We start from the raw sequence: 19,416 nt of genomic DNA on the forward strand, positions 1-19,416 counted from the left end.
CAATCTCCTGCGAGCCCCGTGGGCTCACCACATCTGTGTGGAGGAGGCTGAGCCGGCGCTGACGGGAAATGAAAGGCGGCCTGGTCGCCCAGGCGGGTGCCCCAGGGGTCAGGTGCACCAGGAGGGCGGCTCACGGGAAGGGCGCGAGGTCGCCCAGACGTCGCCTAAGGCCCTGCTGCGTGCGGCAGCCAGTGACCCCCGCCCCCGGGGCCACTGCGCCTGCCTCGGATCCTGCCGTGTCCCCCACTGGCCTGCGGTTCTCTGGGGCAGCATCCAGCAGCAGCCTTGACATACAGAAGGTGCTCAACGTGGCTGCAAAACGGGTTGTCTCGGCCGACGCCTGTGGGCTGATACAGCTCCCGCTCGGCGTCCACCTCTTCTGAGAGGTGTCGTGGGAGTTTCCACGGCAGAATTTTCCCTCAGGTGCAAAACTCCCCGGGAGCCCGGCCGGGCCGTCCGCTGGCCTGCGTGCTTACAGCGCAGGGACGGGGCACCGGCTTCCTGGTCACGTCATCCCTGCCCCCTGCGATGGGTAGACTGGGGCTCGGAGCACAGACAGGGAGGGTTCCCCACTCTGGGTTCTTCCACCGCGACCCACCTCCCTGCCAGGTGCCCGCTGAGCTCCATCCTTTCTTCGTTCACCACGTTGCTCTGGGGTCACTGTCGCGAGGGGTGGGGCCCGAGCTTTGCCACGTTGGGGCCGTGCCACCTTGGACGAGGCGAGCTGTTGGCGGTCCACAGACGCTGCCAGGAGACCTGCCCTCTGCCCACCTCAGTTTCCCCAGGTGCACAGTGGCCTGGAGGAGGGGTGGGGAGGCCCAGTGGTTGCCGCCCTGCCTGCCCGGCCCCAGCACCTGCGGCTGTTTCTGTGAATGGGGGAGGCTGGGGCGGCCCCCAGGGACTCTGTTCCCGGCCCACCTGGGGCCCGGCGACAAGGCTGGACGTGCTGAGTCATCTCGGTCGGTGGGGAGAGGCTTTGTGCGGGGGATGGGAGGGGGCCCAGGGCCGAGAGCCTCAGTGAGCCTCCTTCCTTCCTTCATTAGCGGGCGCCGAGCCCAGCACCCGCAGCCCCCAGACCTGCCCTTGGGGGCTCTCGTCTGGGTGTGGGGGGAGCCCTCCGCCGAACGAGCACAGTCATATGCCCGGTGACAGACGCTGGGGCGGTGGGGGTGCGGAGCCTCACTGGCCGTGCTGCCCCGGCCTGGGGGTCAGACCCGGCCGCGGGAGCAGAGGCTTCGGTGGGAGGAGGGCTCCAGCTGGACCTGGCGTTATACTGCAGAGGGGCCGGTGTGGCGGGGCAGAGGTGCCTCGGGGAGCAGCTGCTGGGCCTGGAAAGCAGGAAGCCTGGGCTTTATCCTGACAGCGATAGGGAGCCATGGTCGGCTTTAGAGCAGAGGAGACCCGATGGCATCTGTCTGTAGAGATGAAAGGTCCCTGGACCCTCTGCCCCTGGGAGCCTGCATCTGGTTTACTGTCCTGGTCAGTCTCCGGGGTGGGGGGGTGCGGGGGATAAAAAACTGTTGCCTCCTTCTCTGCTGTTTCACTTTGCCTTCAGGAGTTACGGTGAATAAGCCCTTCTCCCAAACCCTGAGGACGTAAAGACAGGCGAGGGTATACCGACGTGTGTCAGCAGCAGGCCCGTAAGGACAGCCCTGCGCCCACCGGCGGGTAACGGACGAGCAGCGCGTCCACCCACACTCGTGGGAACGCCACTCGCCTCCAGCAGGCGCGTCCGCAGGCGGGAAGGGGGCTCGTGGGGGCGGGGCCTGGCTGACCGGGTTGGGTTTGGGAAGATGGAATGTTCTGGAATTACATAGAGATGGTGGTTGCGTAACTCCGTGAACACACTCGATGCCGCCGAAATACTTTGAGATGGTGAATTCTGGGTGATGTGGATCCCACTCCCGTGGATCCTTTTTTTCCAGGTTTAGAGACAAGTAGGTGAGGTTACGCACTTGGCGTCCTGGGCCCCCCGGCCCTGCCTGCGATGCTGCCACCCACCGACCCTGGTTCCGGGCCATGGAGGAGGACACACTCCTGGTGTCCTGTAAGCCGTGTTGGGCACTGCAACAGCAAGCCTTTCTAACAGGCTTCCTGTCCTTGGCATTGCTCTGCCTTCCCTTCCTTGGTGGCTTGGGGCTCACGGGCCCCGGAACGGCAGGCACTGGGCTTTCTTGATGTTTCCTAATTTTGGTTCCTCTCTCTGCCCTGTAAGGACAGCGGCGGCCTCCCCCCCCCCCCCCCCCAGGTCTCCCTGCGGGCCCAGCAGCCTCCTCCTCAGGTGGAGCCCTGCGGACTTTGGAGCCGCCTGGGTGGCAGGAGGGGGCCTGAGCAGACACCGTTAAAGGGGCAAAGGTCCTCCCAGGGGCCCTGCAGGCCGTTGCTTTACAGCCTGGGCCCCTCGGCCTTGGGCTGGACGCCGCCCCCCCCCCCCCCCGCCCCCGTGGTGGGCTGGGAACCGGCTCGGGGTTGCCCAGGTGGGGCCTCCTGGGGATGTGATCTTGTCGGAGCGTCATGCCCGGGGAGGGGGCCGCTTGTGTGCTGGGTCCTGGTGGTGCCCTCCCCGCACAAGCACGTCCCCAGGCCAGGCCCCTCGCTTTGCGGGCTTGGTGGCCAAGGGCGGGGGGTGGGGTGGGGAGGGGTCCCCCGCCGAGGGTGAGCTCCCTGGCCTCTGCAGGGCAGCTGAAGGCCCCCCCCCCAGCTCCTAGATACACAACTTGACCTGGTCAGCGGTATGGCCCGCTGACCAACAAGGAGTCTCCTAGCACAGACAATGCTCCTTAACCACAAACAAGAATTTCCTGTTTGCCCATCCTGCGCTTGGGGGTGGGGAGCGCTTACCTTGTTTTTGCCACTACCTGGGCCTCCCACACGGCTGCCCCTCAGTGAGAGCACTCGGGAAGGGGTGAGGGCAGGAGGGGCGGCCAGTGTGCGCAGCCAGGTCTCGGGTGGGGGACACGGGATGGGACGGGAGCTCATGCTCAGACTGCCGGGCTCTGGCTGCTGCATGGGGTGACCAGGGAGGCTCGGCCCTACCCGCTCCGTGCCTCAGTTTCCTTTTCTGTGAAGTGGGTGGGGCTGGGGTGGGAAAGACCACTTGGCAACAAGGGGTCCCCCGGGCTCCATCACCCTCCGCCACAGCCGAGAGACAGGCAGGGGGCCCGTGGGGGGCTGGGTGTACCCCCCTGACGCGGCCGGCTGGGGCCCAGGGAGGGGCATGGCTGCCCCTTCCCCTGGCGGAAAGCTGGGGCCCCAGGTGCCCGTCTGCCCGGCGTAGGATGTCACTCGCCCACAGCATGAGCCTTGTGGGGCACATAACAGATCTGGAAAAGGGTTAGCGGCCCCATCCCATGGCACACTGAGAAATCAAGGCCCGTGTGTTAAGCAGCCGCCTGGTACCCGGTTGTAGACATTGGGGACGAAGCAGACAGGGTCTATGTGACCTTCTCCTGGGGCACACGGGCCTGTGGCCAGCCCCGCGTGTAAATCCACGTGGCTCGGGCAGTGGGAGGGCAGGGGAAGAGCGTCAGTAAACGAGAAAGTCGCCCACGGTCAGTAAACATATTCCAGTGGGAGCAGAGCATGTGCCACGGAGACGGGGCAGCAGCCGTGACCCCGGGGGCGGGGGCCCCGGGGGGGGCCGGTTTGAGGAGAGAGCGGGACTCGAGAAGCCAGCAGGGGCGGTCCAGGCGGGAGGCGCTGCTGGGGCAAAGGCGCGGACGTGGGACTGGTTTGGAAGCTGGAGGAAGTGGGGGGGGGCGGGGGGGGTCTCCGGGGCCCTCGTGGGCTGCAGGGCCTTTGGGGAGTGGCTGGTGCCACTAGGTCAGGCGGGGCCAGGGTGAGAGCCGAGACCGGGGCAGGTCGTCTGTCTCAGCCCTCGGCCCGAGGGAGGGGCTCCCGTGGCATCGCGGGTGTCCAGCCTGGGTTTGCGGCCGTGGCAGGTGACTGGTTTCAGTGCCCCCCGGCCCACCTCAAGCGAGGCAGAGGCCTGGGCCGAGCGTGGGGTGTGTTGTGTCCCCGCGGTGTGAGCTGGAGCCTCGTGAGGACAGGCGGTGGGTGTGCCAGCCAGCAGTGGGGCCCGGACACCGCCCCCCATGCCCCCGTCCCTCCGGCCTGGCCGGGGCAGCAGGGGAGCGGAACTTGGGGCCTGAGCCCCATAAAGCTGGGGTGGCCTTTACTGCCTGCCTTTGTTGTCAGCTGCCCACAGCAACAGCCATTAAAGCGGCCTCCCCCCGGCAGCCAGGGGCCCTGCACATCCCCCTTTACGGCCTCGAACAATACCCTGGCCCCACGGGGTCTGACTGGGCCCTGCCACAGGCCTGTCCACCCACCATTTGGCCTGGGGGCTAACAGCTCCCCCACCTAGCCAGCTGCCAGGTCTCGGGGGAGCTGGTCTCCATCCTGAGCCTCAGTTTCCCCGCCTGGGATACAGGGGTCACGACGGTTCCTGGAGCTCCAGGTGAAGCTGTCGTGTTTATGGTGAGCCGTCCTCGCGAATGGGAGGACTGAGGCAGGAGGGGCACTGAGGTCTCTCGGGACCGGGTCCAGGGAGGTTCAGGCAGGGTGGACACCACCACCACCCCGCCCCCGCCCCAGGTCAGGATCTCACAGATGTTGCCGCCTATCAGGAGGGGCCTGTGTGCGCGGCCGTAGCAATGACCACAGACTGTGAGACTGAAAACAGCAGGAATTTGTTTTCCCGAATTCTGGAGCCAGATGTCCGAGATCCAGGTGGGGCAGGGCCATGCTCCCCCGCGGCTCCAAGGAGGGTCTTTCCTGCCTCTTGCCGCCTCTGGTGTGGCCGGTGGCCCCTGGCGTCCCTCACTTGTGGCCTCGTCCTCACACGGCCTTCTCTGTGGCTGTGTCTCTTCTCCTAGAAGGACACGTGTTGTGGGATTAGGGCCACCCTCTCCCGAGTACGACCTCAGCTTAACTGACCACATCCTCCACGACCCCATTTCCAGATAAGATCGCACAGGTGGGGGTTCGGGTGGAGGTGAACCTGGGGACACCTGCTGTCTCCAGCGAGACTCCAAAACGTGGTGATGCCCCTCTGCCCAGGCTGGCCCACACTGAGGCAAGTCAGGGATCACCGAACGACCATTTATTCACCGACTGCCGTGTGCCTGACCCCACCTAGACACTAGTGACAAACCGCACGAGGCCCCCACATCCCACACGAGCGGGCCGACAGGAGACCCGACCGGCGTGTAGTCCCACGGGGCGTGGTGCAGGAAGGGTCAGGGAGGAGAGTGGGTGTGAGGTCCCGGGAGGGGGGTGTGCGTGGCAGGGTGTGTGGGCGGGAGAGGCGGGGACGGGGCAGGGGAGGATGGCCGAGGTCCACCTGCAGGCCACACACCCTCAGGCAGGGGGAGGCGTGGGGCCTCCCTGACCACCATAAATCAGCACAGGAATGTAGCTGGCCAGCCTGGCTGGGGCAGGGCAGAGACAAAGACTCAGCCTGGACCACCCCGGCCTGTGCCCGGAGGCCCCGCATTGTTGTCTCTGTTCCACCGATGGGGGAACCAAACCCCAGAGAGCGGGGGGGAGGCTGAGGGGCGGCCAGCCCCGGAGACCCTGCCTCCCAAGCCCCCGGGGATGTGGCAGGCGGCAGGCGCTGGGCGTTGGCGTGTTCTTGGGCCCTAATGATGGACTGTCCCAGCCGGGGCTGATTGGTGGTTTCAAGGCCCCCCACAGGCCTGATCCCTCTGGGTCCATTCCCCAGGGCTTAACGTGAAGGTTGCTCTTTGCCGCCGCCCCCCTCCAACTCCACTCTCCAGTCACCTCTGCTGCCGGCCCCTGGGAGCAGGTGGTCAATGCAGCCGGGGACCCCGAGCCCCTCACCCAATGACTGGAGAGCCCAGGGCAGAGTCTGGGCCGAAGGGCCCTGACATTCCCAGGCTCTGGGTTCTCGCCTGCCTCTGGGCCTCAATTTCCTCATGTACAAAACAGAGCCGTCTCTCGGGGGGCAGCACCAGGATGTGGCCTCTGCGTGCTGGCTGTCTGCACCGGCGTTGTCTGTCTGGGACGAATGGTGTCCCCCAAATGACATGTCGACCCAGCTCCCGGCCCGAAAACGAGCTCCTGTGGGGAGCAGGGTCTTTGCAGGTGTCGTTAGTTAAGGGGGAGACGAGGGGGCCCAATCCAGTGGGGGGTGTCCTCAAAGAAGCAGGGTTCCGACAGGTGCACGGAGGAGCCCGTGGAGGTGCTGGAGGGACACCTGGGGCTCCAGGAGCGGGCCAGCAGGAGGGACCCGCCTCAGGAGACCCCTGGGTCTGGGCGCTGCCCTTCAGGGCTGCAGGAGACTCAACCTTTGTTCTAAGGGGCCCAGCATGTGGCTTGGGGGCGGCCAACCGCCGTGGGAGACACACGCGGGTACCTGTCGTCATCTGAAACTGGGGCCGGGCTCTTTAGGCTCCGTGGGGCCTCAGGACCTCGGACCTGCCTCTGCCGGCCACCCCTCAGAGGGGATGTGGCGCCCGTGCCCAAGCGCTGACACCGGCTGACCCTTCCCCTCCCTGACCCCACAGCTCTACGAACTGGACGGGGACCCCAAGAGGAAGGAGTTCCTGGACGACTTGTTCAGCTTCATGCAGAAGCGAGGTGAGGCTCGCCCACGGGGGTCCTGGGGGCTGGCGCCTGCTTGGCAGTCGGGTCTGATGGGGGAGGCACAGGTGGGAGCGTCTAAGGGGTAGGTCCTTGGGTAGGAGGTGTCTGGTCCCCAACCCAGAACCGTCAGGTCAGGCCTTTTTTTGCTGCCGAGACCCGTGGTGTGATGGAGTCCTGGCTCCCAGGGACCCCCGGCCACCGCCCCCAGGGTCCCCTGCAGCAGAGCCGGCCTCCGGGGAGCAGAAGTGGACGGCCAGGAGGGCAGCTGGGCCCCGGGACAATAGGATAGAAGTTCCTCGGGTTGGCTTCCCGGCCTTCGTGGTCTTGACACTGGTGTTCCGTGGCTGCTGGTGCAAGGCCAGTCCTGGCCCCTCCCCTGTGCCTACGGGGGCGGGGCGGGGGGGGGGGCTCAGTTCCCCCGTCTGTAAGACGGGCCAGGAACATTTGCCAGTGTGTGGCGGCACCCCCCACATGCTGAGCACAGGGCTGCATTTATGAAGTGCCAACAGCTTACCAGGCCAAGCCCCCGCCTCTGCAGCCCGTCCCACCCCCTGGGTCTGGGGTGTAGTGGATGCCGAACACAGCCCGGCCGGGAAATGCCTGGTGACCGAGGCCTGGAGAACAGGAAGATGACCGGGAGCAAAGGCCCAAGGGGCAGGGACCGGTCTGGGTGGACGTCCCGGTGGGGAAGCTGAGACCCAGACCCCAGGGGGTCCCCCGCACCCCCACGCGTGGCCTCGGCCTCGGCTCTGAGCTGCCACAGGGCGAGAGGCCTGGCCGGCCGGGGGCCCTGAGGGCACCCGCTGCACAGTGGAGCTCATTCCTCTGCCTGCTAGACAGCCCGCCTCGTGGGCCGTTCAGGGAAGGAAACTGAGGCCGGGGAGGGGATGCATCCTCCGAGCCCTGAGGCAGGAAGGGGCGGGCCCAGCTGGGGTGCTGCAGGGTCCTCCTGGGGCCGCCGCAGGGGCTGGCCGCCGCTGGCTTTGTCCAGGGCCTCTTTGCGCCCCTCCCTCTCGAACAGCCTCTGTAAACACAGGCCCAGCCGCCCAGCCGGAAGGGAAGGGCAGGGGGCTGCGGCCTTCGCATTAACCCCTCCCGTGCCGGGGCTGGGGGAATCCAGACCCGGTCCTGGGGTGGGGGCCCCCTCCTTGTTATCACTGGGACCAGTCACATCCAGGGCCCGCTGCCCACCGTGTGGTCAGAGAGATCCTCCCCCACTCGCTTTATCGACCCGTCCACACCTGCCGGAGCCCCCCGCCCCCACCACCCTGCCGTGGGGCCCCGAGCTCCCGGGCCCAGAGCCCACTCATCCCGCCCGAGACTGGGCCTGGTGTCCTGGAGGTCGGGAAGTACCGTGAGCCGCCCTTGGGTATGGGTGAGGCGGGGGCCACACGCGACCGTGAGGGTCGGCGTCCAGCTCTGCCATCCTCGCCGAGCTCCCCTGGAGGGCAGGGAGCGACAAACTCCTCTGCAACCCTCAGAACCCAGCCCCAAGTGCCCCTTTCCCTTGCCATCTTCTTGGGCCCTCCCCTTCTGTAACTGGCAGGCTTTGGGGCTGAGAGTGCGTTAGACCCCTCCCCACTGGGCCCCGGACACCATGCCCTGCATCCCACAAGCCCTCCTTCGCTCCAGACACAGAGAAAGTAACTTTTTTTCACGTCACAAAGGAGAAGGCTCTGAGAATTCTCTGGGGGCTGGGAGTGCGGGAAGGGTCCTGGCTGCGCCCCACCCTCCTGCCGTTTCCTTGAAGACCTCCCCACCCTCCTTATCTCCCTGCTGCCCCCACTGCCCCTGTCCTCCCCCGGTGCCTCTCTGCTCTCCACCTGCTCCTTCTGTAAACATCCGTCCAGGCCCCGTGCAGAGCCAGGGCGCGGGGTCCCCAGAGGATCTTTTGTGTGATTCTTTCTGTTCTTTCTCAGTGCAGAACCTGAACCGGTGTCCCAGGTGGGCCGGGGCTGGGTGAGCCCCTGACACTTGTCGCTTTTTCCTCTCTCCCTCTCGGGCTGAAAAATGGAATTGGGTAGGGTCGGCCGGGGGGGGGGGGGGAGGGGGGGTAGTCTGAGATCCAGCTTTCTCCACCCTCTCCGGGTTGTCCTCAGTTAGTGGGGGTTTTGAAACCTGGAAAGGACAGAAGTGGCAGAGGTGACCCCAGAGCATCTGGCTCTGGGGCCCAGGAACCGGGCTCCCAGGAGTGCGGACCGGCTGGCCCCTCACGTGAAGCTGGGCTGGCCCTTCTCCAGGAGCCACAGCCCGGGGCCTCCGTTTGCCCATCTCTGGGGTGCGGCGACGTGCCCTGTAGGCTGTGACGCGGGCCGGTCACATCTCACTGTTGTTTCCTGAGCCCACGCCGTGTGCCAGACTGGGCTCCAGGGGATCTGAGCCGGGCGACCCCAGCTGACCAGGACAGCAGCCAGGGGCCAGATGTTAGAGCAGGGTTTCCGCGGCAGGGAGAGTCGAAACGGGGGGCTTCTCCACCCTCGGCCGAGAAGGTGCCAGACAGGCTGGGCCACGGGCTTCGGCATCAGGGGCACGTGAGGAGGACAGGGACGGCAGCAGTTATGGGGGTCAGTGTGGGTGGAAAAGGGGACCAGCCCGCCACCCCGCTCTCTCAGCTGCAGGGTGGATTAGCCAAGTGCTGCCTCCTCGCGGCTGCAAACCCCTGGGAAGCCCGGGACCCGGAGGGCACCTGCCTCGGGGACGCAGGCGGGTTGTTTTGGCCACTGTGCTTGTTGATGGAGCCACACTCACGAGGGCCGTGTTTCTCACACACGTCCCCAGGTTGGCCCCGCAGCCTGTCCCGGGTCTCTGTGCCCCCGGGTGAGCCTCTGATGGAGACGCGGGCCTCCTTGTGCTCTCTCGAGGGGGGGTCCCCCGGCGATTCTACCCCCAGGAGACACGTGGATGTCTGTGGTTGTCATGACTGGAGAGCTCCTGGCCTCGAGGGGGCGGGGCCGGGGAGCTGCTGAGGCCCCGCGGAGGATATCCTGCCCCCGTGTGCCCGCGACAGGAGAGACCTCTCCGGACAGGCGGTTGGCTGTACACGTGCCGTCTGCTGCGCCTGTGGCTCTGCCCCCCCCGCCCCCCCCCCATAACCTGCACTCCCTGCCCCGCGCCTGCAGGGACGCCCGTGAACCGCATCCCCATCATGGCCAAGCAGGTGCTTGACCTGTTCATGCTGTACGTGCTGGTGACGGAGAAGGGCGGCCTGGTGGAGGTCATCAACAAGAAGCTGTGGAGGGAGATCACCAAAGGCCTCAACCTGCCCACGTCCATCACCAGCGCTGCCTTCACCCTGCGGACCCAGTGAGTGCCCGCCGGGCGCCCCGCATAGGGGAGGCGGGAGGGGCGGGAGGGGCCGGGGCGGGCGCGGAGAGCCAGTCCTGACGTCAGGGTGCGGGTTGAGGACGGTGCGCCCCGAGCTCACTCGGCTGGGTGGCGGGATTGGCGAGGGCGGTCCTGGGGGGGGCCCCGGCGCCATCCTGCCCCTGCCCCTGCCGCAGGTACATGAAGTACTTGTATCCCTACGAGTGTGAGAAGCGCGGCCTCAGCAACCCCAACGAGCTGCAGGCGGCCATCGACAGCAACCGGCGGGAGGGCCGGCGCCAGAGTTTCGGGGGCTCCCTGTTCGCCTACTCGCCGGGCGGGGCCCACGGCATGCTGTCCTCGCCCAAGCTGCCCGTGCCCTCCCTGGGCCTGGCCGCCAGCACCAACGGCAGCTCCATCACCCCGGCCCCCAAGATCAAGAAAGGTAAGGGCCGCGCGTCCCTGGGGCCCGGACCCCATTCTGCTCCGGCCTGGGCTTTCTGACCCTCTCTGGGTACTGCGCCCCCCAGTGGGCGTGACTAAGCAGGGCCCTTCTCCCAACCCCAGAGCAAGCAGACATCACTAATCGTTCGGGATCGGGCACAGTTTCCCAGCCCGTGCCCGCGGCAGACATTACTAATCGAGCACCGCTTCCCCAGTCCGGGCTGCTGCACCCGTTTCTGACTGGGCGCCCGGTTCCTTCCCAATCCCTTGGCCGGTGTTAGTAGCTAATTACTGTAGCGTCGCCTGAGTGCTGCCTATGGGCAGCAGTGTTGACGGCCAGAGTTTTTCCGGTCCCTTGCCCACGGCAGACCTTATTAGCTGATTGCTGAATTCTTTTCCCTTTGAGCTTCAGGACCTTCTCAACACTGTCCAGCAGGGACCGTCACGGGTGTGGCGTGGGCCCATCCCACTGGCCCTTCAACCTTCCCCGAATCTAGTGCTGGGTGTGTCTGGGCAGCTCACTGGCCCCTCCTGGGCCCGGCTTTCCTGCCGGGGAAACGGGAAAGCGATCCCTTCTTTGTGGGTTTGTGGAAGGAGAGCCTTTGGTGTGTCCCGCCCCCAGCAGGCAGCGGGCCCAGTTTTCGAATGCCTGGTAGGGAGCCCCCCATTCGTGGCAGGCACCACCAGCCGATCACAGCCTTCTCACCCAGCGAGCCTCTGAATCCTTCCTAGCACAGAAACACCAACGGCACACGTGGCAGTGTGGCCTCAAGCAGGCGAAGCCCCCTGCGTGTCTCTCACCTGCCACCTGGGCTGGGACTCCCTGCCTCCTGGGGTGGCCGGGGGATCCAGCGTGATCCCCACGACTTAGGCCTGGTCAGATCCTAGGCGAATGGGGTCCCACTAGCGTCACTCAGCCCTCTGTGGACCTCAGTTTACCTCCCCCTACCCCTGGGGAGCTCCGGTGATGCCCACGAGTCAGTATAAACGTCCGCCGGGCGTGAGGCCTCATGCGGGAGCTGGGGAGGTGCTGGCCGGCAGGGAGGAGGGTTTTCTGATGGCTGAGGTGGTGTTGGAGTGAGCCCAGAAGACGGGGACAAAGGAGAGAGTGCCAAAGACCCTGGCAGAGGTGTGGAGGGCGGGGGGGGGGGGGGGGGCGCCCAGCATGCAGGCAGCGCCGGGACAGGCATGGGCAGAAGAGTTGGGAAAAGAAGAGACAGCAGGTCAAGGTGGGACCAGCGGGTAGAAACCGCGATGGGGACATTTGCTTCGACCACAGAGGAGGTGAATGGTTGGCAGCTGGTTCTGGGTTCGAGTCCCAGCTCCGCGCCCCCCACCCCCACCCCCACCCCCTGTGGCTTTGTTGACATTTCCACATCCTCCGAGCTGCCTCCCCCGTGAAGCGGCCGTAAGAGGGTGGAGGCAGGCCCGCGAGTGTCGAGACAGCCCCTCGAGGCGGTTCGAGCCGAGCGCGTCAGACGAGACACGTGGCGCTTCCCAGCTGCTCCGACTAGTGCCGTCCGCAGCAAGTGCTGTGACAGCGTCTCTGTGCCACGTCCGTGCTGGATGCGACTGTGACACTGTCGGTCCCGTCGCGGCGGCACCCGGCGTCAGGCTGACCTTAGATCTGGCAGCGCTGGCCTGCTTCCGCGGGCAGGACGTGCGCACCCCGTGGGCGGAGGTGTCCAGGCGCATGCGCGGTCCTGCCGCGGGCGGAGGGCCGCACCGGGCCGCTGCGGGGTCCCTCCTGCCCACCGACTCTTCTTCTCTCCCGTGTAGAGGAGGACTCGGCCATCCCTATCACGGTGCCCGGCCGCCTGCCGGTCTCCCTGGCGGGTCACCCTGTGGTGGCCGCCCAGGCGGCAGCGGTGCAGGCGGCGGCGGCCCAGGCGGCCGTGGCGGCCCAGGCGGCCGCCCTGGAGCAGCTCCGGGAGAAGCTGGAGTCTGGGGAGCCGCCTGAGAAGAAGATGGCCCTCGTGACTGAGGAGCAGCAGCGGCTTGTGCAGCGGGCCCTGCAGCAGAACTTCTTGGCCATGACGGCCCAGCTGCCCATGAGCATCCGCATCAACAGCCAAGGTACCAACCCGGCGCCCGAACCCTCCCTGCTGCGTGCGCCCGTAACAAAGTAAGGGCCTCGTAGTCGACATATGTAAAGAGTGCCTGCAAATCAATAAGAAAAAAAAAAAAAAGCTAACCCCGTAAAAGACCCGGGCAGCGGTGACGAGTAGTAAGTTCACGTGGAAAGCGACTCGGGGGTCTGCGCCTTAGCGAGGAGACGCCCGTTGGAGTTTGATAGTATCGAATGTCGGTCAGGATACGGGAACGTGGGCCCACCCGGTCTCGCTGGTGGGAGTGTAAGGAGGTGACAGTTGGGCAACCTCTTCCCAAAATAGAAAACATTCTTGCCCTGCGACCCAGTGGTTCTCCTGGGATCTGCCGCAGACGCTCCCGGAAGCACACGTAGCCGAGGGCGCTTCCCTGCGGTCACTGGCGTGATGCTGCTTGTGATAGTGGAGCCTTGAAGCCACTCGTGTGTCCATCAGCAGGGGATGGAACGAGTCAAGTCTAGACGGCTCTGTGGCCGTTAAGACCCGTCATCATGAGAAAAGCCAGTTTTAGGCAGATGCCTTCTTCCTCGGTAAATATTTATTGACTACCTACTGTGTGTGCCGGTGACAGATCCGGTCCGCGCTCGGTGACTCGTGAAGTCCAGCGGGGGTGACGGAAGCAGGCCCTCGCACAGACGCGTGTGTGACTGCAGATGGCCGTGTTTCTTCTTCCCACAGCCTGCGAGAGCCGCCAGGACTCGGCTGCGAACTTGACCAGCCCCAATGGCAGCAACAGTATTAGCATGTCGGTGGAGATTAACGGGATCATGTACACAGGTAGGACCAGCCGGGCCCCACGCCGTCCTTGGGCGCTTGTCTCCCCGTTGACTCGGGAGCCCCGGGTCGCCCCTACCCCCCGGGCCGGCCGGCCGGAGCCCATAGGAGACCGCAGCGAGGTAGTCCGCACGGCATCCGTAGCACGGTGCTGGGCACACAGCAGCTGCTCAGAAGGCAGACCCCTTGTCGCGTTCTTCCTGTGGCGGGTGGTGTTGACGAGTTCCTTCTCAACAACCCGAGTAGTCAGCCGGGAGCTCCCACGGGCCACCAGGAGGTGCCGTGGACACAGAGCGGCTCCGCTGCTAAGAGAGGGCGACTCCCAGGGACGGAGAAGGGGGGGACCTGTGGCCTCCCTGTCCCCACAGCCCCCGTGGGTGACTTTGTGGGGTGTCGGTGCTCAGGACCTTTCGACTCGGTGACGTGTTTCTCCTCCTGTCCTCGCGTTAGGAGTGCTGTTTGCTCAGCCACCGTCCGCTCCCAGCAAAGGCGGTGGTGGTGGCAGCCGGGGAGGGACCAGCGGGACCAGCAGCAGCAGCAGCAGCAGCACGGGCAGCCAGGCCGGGCCGGCGGGCTTGTCCACACCTGCCACGTCTTCTACCTCAAATAACTCATTGCCTTAACCGCACCACTCCCCACCTGCCACCCCTCCGCCCCTGCCTGGGTGGGGGGTCGAGGTGGGCCACGCAGGGGCCGGGACGGCGGAAGATACGGGTGGGGAGGGGAGGTATCCACAAAGGAGCCACAGCTAACGCCAAAAAGAAAAGAAAAAATATATACATATATATATATAAAGAAAATTTAATAAAACAGGGGAAAACCAAGGAACACTTGAATTACTCAGGTTTCGGACATTCAGAGACACGAATTGTGAGAACAGCAAAGGAAATCAGAAAAGAGAGAGGCATATATCTCCTAGGCTTTCCTGCAGCCCTGCCGGACCGACCGACCAACTGGGGTCTGGGGTCTGGGGTGTGTTTGGACCAGTTGCCATGGGAGGCCAATCCTGTTTACCTCATACATCTCTGCACTGTGTGTTTTCATTTTTGTCTGTTTTTTTTTTTTTTTTGCATTTTTTTTTTTTCCCATTCATCACACACCACACCCAGCTCCTTGTGTTGAATGAAACCCCTGAGCCACGATCAGTAGAGTTTTTTTTCTCGTTGCTTTTTGGGAACTTTTTTTTTTTTTTTTTTTTTTTTTTTTTAAGAAACAGTGATACTCAAACTCTATAGGGTTTTTAAGAGGTTTCGGGGTTTTGTTTTGTAAATAATCTATTTTATTCTTGGGGGAGGAATCAAACCTTAGGAAAAGGATATATATATATATATCTATATATTTGTGTTCATTCAGGGAAACTGGACTTGAAAATGCAAAAAAAAAAAAAAAAAAAGAAAAGTAATACCCTTTTTATTTTCCCATAACTGATTCGGGTTCCTTGTGCGTTTCCTGTAGCGCAGTGGGCAGCTGGCAGGCCCAGAGCCAGGGAGGTGATGAACTCAGGTGCTACGGGGGGTGGGGGGTGGGGGCGGGCGTGAATTCAGACCGGTGACCGGCGAGGCGACCGTGACATCCGTGGTCCTGTCTGTTCGCTGTGCCTTTTGTGCTGGCGCTGCAGAGGCCGGAAGTCTTAAGTAGAAAGCGCAGGGTGAAGGGCCTCGGCGTGGGAGGGGGCTCCCTCCACCTGTCCAGCCCCCGGGCTCCTGTCTCAGGGATGAATGTGGCCTGGGGGCTCCCGAGTGAAAGGGCTACTCCGGGAGATTATCCATACTGGGGACGGGGTGAGCCGGGCTTAGCTCAGGGCGAGGTTTTTGGGGCCACGGCATCCTGAACCCCCCCCCCAATTCTCTTCTTAACTGTCGCCTTTTTCTCTCTTGGCCCCTTTTGCTTGGGGCCACACCTCCCTGCAGGAACTAAAGTAACTGAATGGAGACCACACCAGGTCCCCACACGCCCCGTCCTCCTGGTTAGAAGGTGGGTGTCGGGGGGGGGGGGCACCGCTGGAGGGAGGGGGCTATTGCAGTGGCTGGTGATGGGCCTCAGGAGGCGGCAGTGTCTGCCCCAGGCGGGTCTGGGGACTTTCTTGGCTGCCCTGCCGTCCCGTGTCCCCGTGGACCAGGTGGTGTTGGGTAGTGTTTTCACCCGGTGCGGGATTTTCGTTTGGGGAGGGGGTGGCTGGGCTGTTCGAGGGGCGAGGCTGTACTCTCTACTTGGGCTCAGGAGCCCAGCTTCAGGAGGCTGAGGGGCAGTGCCAGCCTGGCGGCCTCCCAGCTTCCCCCACCCAGGCATCACCCTGTAGCCTTGGAGACCTGGGGGCAGGGGGAGGTCCTGAGCCCCCCAGGTCTGGGTTTTCTGTTATGTGGGGCTTTGGTGTGTCTTTGGAAGGCAACCCCTTTCTTTGGGATATCTCAGGGTCGTTGACACCCCCACACCCCACCCTTTCAGGAGTGGGTGGCAGGAGTGGGGTTTCCTCTCTGCTTTTCCTTCTAGAAGGTTCTGCCCTTCCCGTCTGTCACTGCAGCAGCACAATCATTGTGGGAGGGGGATCCCTTGTCCCCGGGCACAGTCGGGCTCCACGCGAGAACCTGGGAGCCCCTGCCCCTTCTCTCCTCCCGCCCCGAAATGCCCCGTGGGCGCCCTGGGCCCACGTGGGGGGGGGGGTCTGCAGCGCTTTCTTCCTACCTCAGGTCTGACTCTTGATGCCAAAACCCGTGCCCGGGCCTGGCCCTCTGCGTCTGGCCCAGGGTCTCCGCAGGGACGTGCACCTGTCCCCTCGACTCCCCCCCACCCCCGCCCGTGGGGCCCCTCCCCCGGGAAAGCCTGTGCGCCCGCTTTGTTCGTGCGTGTGCCGTGTGTCCACGTGTGTCTTGTGGGTGGTGTGGCCTCCCGGATGTAACGCAGGGTGTGGCCCGCTGTTCCAGTGGTGACTGTAGGGACAGGTGGGGGCGGGGCTTGGGCGGGGCTCGGGGCCGGGTCCCACCCTCCAGGCCACAGCCGGGCGGCTGTGGGCCTGCGAGCCGGTGGGGCCCTCCCCTGCCTCTGCCTTAGGTGCCCGCGTTCAGCCGCGCCTGCCACTGCGGTCTCTGGGCTTAGGGAAGGGGAGGCTTTCTGGGGTGCGGATGGGCACCCCCTTATGCAAACCCGGGTGGGGATGGGGGCGGCTGTGTCCTGGCTGGTGCACTGTTCGTTCCAGAGCGGGTGGACCCCAGACTCAGGGCGGGGAGGGGCTCCCTGGCGCTGTCTTGCCGGAGGTGTTGCTTCTAGAATCTTCCATGCGCCCACCCCCGAGCTGGGGGCTGGGCTGTCTGGGGGCGGGCAGGCGCGGTAGTCTCCATTCCTCTGCATTTGTAAACCCATTTTCACTGTATCACTTTTGCCCACTGTCTCCTTTTTTCCCCCTTAACTTTGCTTCTGCGTTTTTTCTTGGCAAACATGAATTCAGCCTTTCATTCCTGACAGAAATTTCAGTTTCTCTGGGGTTTGTCAGACGGCGTGGGTACCGCGCCAGGACTCAGGTTAAAGTGAAAAAAACTTCCAAAAAAAAAAAAAAAAAAAGGTTTAAAACGACTCTACCTCTGGCCGGGCCCGGCCTGTCGCGCCCTGGTAAGACTTCAGTGTTTGCAGAACATTCAGGTATTAAAAGGGAAAAAAAAAAAAAAAAAAAAAAAAAGATAAAAGACCAAAAAAAAAAAAAAAAAGGAAAGAAAGAAAAAAAGGTGTGTGATTTTGAAATTTAAAAGAACACTGAAAGTTTACATTTTATAACATTATTATGCAGATTGTATTTAAACTTCAAAAATATTTAAGACAATTGTAACCCTGTAAAGCTGATGAGGTATTAAAACGAGACAAAACACTTCTGACTTTTAACAGAAAATGCGTCCTGTGGTGGTTTTTTCCGTGGTGGGGGGGGGGGACATCGGAGGTTGTCACACTGGGGAGCTCCTGGCACCAAGGGGTGGGGCCCAGGAGCCTCCCGCCCCCAAATGCCAGCTGTGTCCAGGGGACGGGCCCTGGCTAAGCCATTCCTCAGCATCCCCCTTCTAAGAGTGGGTGTGTGGCCATTTGCACGTCCCTGGGGACCTGGTGGTACAAAGGCTGTTTGAGGGATTGGGGGGGGACCTCGGTGGCAGGGCCGGGCCTCCCAGCCTGTCCCTCCCCCCCCCAGGCTAGCTCTCCTGCCTGCAGGGTTCCTTGGCCCCCGGCACTGTCACTGTGGGATTTCTAACCTAGGCCCCCTGGGTACAGCCTTCTCTGCCAGTCCCTCGTCCGTCTGGAAACTTCGCAGCACTCTGCCTTGTGTTTCTGCTGCCTCTGCTTCTGGGCCACCCGGGGCGCCCCTCGGCTCGACTGGCCGGACGCGTGTGGGGTGCCCGCGTGGAGTCCCCCACCCCCACTGGAGCAGGGCCCAGCCTGCCCCCACCTGCCTTCCCGCCCTCTGTGCTTTGGCTCGGGGTTTCACGTTGTAGGATTCGTTGGTGCGGCCTGAGAAACCAGACCCCAGGGGTGGGGTCGGGCCTCCGCACAGGCACAGACGGAAGGGGGCCCCTGGACGCCCTGCCTCCGAACCCAAACCACACTGGCTCCGCAGCTTTGTGGCTGGGAGAGATTTTTCTGGGACGTCCGCTCCATTCGCCCTCGTGACACCCGCACACAGGCTGTGCCGGGCTCAAGGTCAGCGAGGCCTGCAGCGGGCACGCCCCACCTCCCCCTGGCCGGCCCCTCCCGCCCGGGTCAGCCCCCCAAGGCCGCACCAGGAACGGGGGACAGCCAGCCGCCCCTCCGGTCCGAGCTGGCGGGTGCCCTGGTTTATCCACGGGCTTTCCGCACCTGCTAGAAGTGAGTCAGCTGTTCGTCCTGGGCCCAGCCTCCATGGGCCTGGGGGGCCAGGAGAGGTCGGAGGACAGGTCACCCACCTTCCTCTAGGGCCCCTCCCCCTCACACACCGGAGATCAAGAAAAATCCTTTAAAAAGGGAAAACACTCCTTGCAAACTGGCCCAGCCGGTGCTCCCCTTCATTCCTCCGCCCGAAGAGCCCCTGAGGTCACACGGCCCCTGGGGGACCAGGGAGGCGGCAGGCCCCGTCACTGCCCGCCCCGCCTCCCAGAACCCGCGGCCTCTGTCCCCCTGGCCTCCCGCCCCGCGCCTGTGAGGAGGCCGGGGAGGCTCCTGGAGGTAACGTGGGGACCCGCGTCCAGCCAGCAGAGCTGAGGGAACCTGCAAGGCGCCAGGGCTCGGAGCCGGTGCCGGAAGGGATGCCTGAGCGAGAGGGTTTTCACCGAGTCCTCTGCCTTCCCTCCCACCGCGCGTGGCCCTGACGGGGCTGCCCTGGGAAGGGGCCTGTGGGCCAGGACGCCAGAAAGGGGGGTCGGTTTGATTCTTCAGTGTGTACCCGCTGCCTACAAACAGGAGGTGCTCAATAGTGAAAAAATAATAACGAATGAGAACTCGGGGCTTAGCGGCACCTGCACGGCTCAGTCGATTAAGCGTCCGGCTCCTGATTTCCACTCAGGTTACGATCTCACGCTTCGTGGGACTGAGCCCCGTGTCCGGCTCTGTGCTGACAGGGTGGAGCCTGCTTGGGAGTCTCTCCCTCTCTCCCTCCGCCCCTCCCTCGCTCCCTTGCGCTCTCTTTCTCTCAAAAACAAAAAAGAATTCAGGGCTTACTGGGGTGGCGGTGGGGGAACCGTATCTGTGCCTCGGTTTCCCCCATCCTGCTTCTGCCCCTCTAGCCACACACTGCAGACTTGGATTTGGGACCAGGCATCCAGCTGGCACCAAGGAGGTCTGGCGACAGGGGTGGTCCCTGGATGCCCCCCCCCCCAAAGTGTGGCTGTAGCCTTTCTCTTCTGACACAACTGGTCTGTCCTCATTCCACGCTGGCTGGGCTGGGGGTGGGGTGACCTCTGACCTCCTGGGAGGAGAGGAGGGGGAAGGAGGCCTGTGAGGGGCCAGGACTGCGATCCAGCTGTCGCCTGGGCCTGCCCCTGCCTGAGTGCCAGCAACCAGCACCCTCCGGGCATCAAGCCTGCCCCCTCACACTCGGGCACCCGTCTACACAGTTGGTCGTTCTGCAACTCACACCTGCTGCGCCTGCCCCTGTGTCCCGGATCCCAGGGATCTGGAGACTTCCAGGCCAGACTTCCTGGAAGCAGACGCAGACCCAGGACCCAGATCC

The 19,416-nt window shown here is 64.0% G+C and overlaps 1 protein-coding gene across 5 annotated transcripts in view; it reads left to right on the plus strand.

Annotated features, from left to right (window-relative positions):
• The window catches only part of ARID3A (AT-rich interaction domain 3A), a 32,042-nt gene extending 14,927 nt beyond the window's left edge, over positions 1-17,115 (plus strand). For all 5 annotated transcript variants that reach the window (XM_043586009.1, XM_043586010.1, XM_043586008.1 and 2 more), the window contains exons 4-9: positions 6,531-6,603; positions 9,729-9,912; positions 10,110-10,357; positions 12,136-12,432; positions 13,143-13,241; positions 13,689-17,115. In XM_043586009.1, coding sequence (XP_043441944.1) covers positions 6,531-6,603; positions 9,729-9,912; positions 10,110-10,357; positions 12,136-12,432; positions 13,143-13,241; positions 13,689-13,861 — 1,074 coding nt within the window. In that variant the 3' untranslated portion in view covers positions 13,862-17,115. The remainder of the gene's footprint in view (positions 1-6,530; positions 6,604-9,728; positions 9,913-10,109; positions 10,358-12,135; positions 12,433-13,142; positions 13,242-13,688) is intronic.
• Positions 17,116-19,416: the final 2,301 nt, after the last annotated feature.

This window comes from Prionailurus bengalensis, chromosome A2, assembly GCF_016509475.1.
Source record: "Prionailurus bengalensis isolate Pbe53 chromosome A2, Fcat_Pben_1.1_paternal_pri, whole genome shotgun sequence".
Lineage (NCBI taxonomy): Eukaryota > Metazoa > Chordata > Mammalia > Carnivora > Felidae > Prionailurus > Prionailurus bengalensis.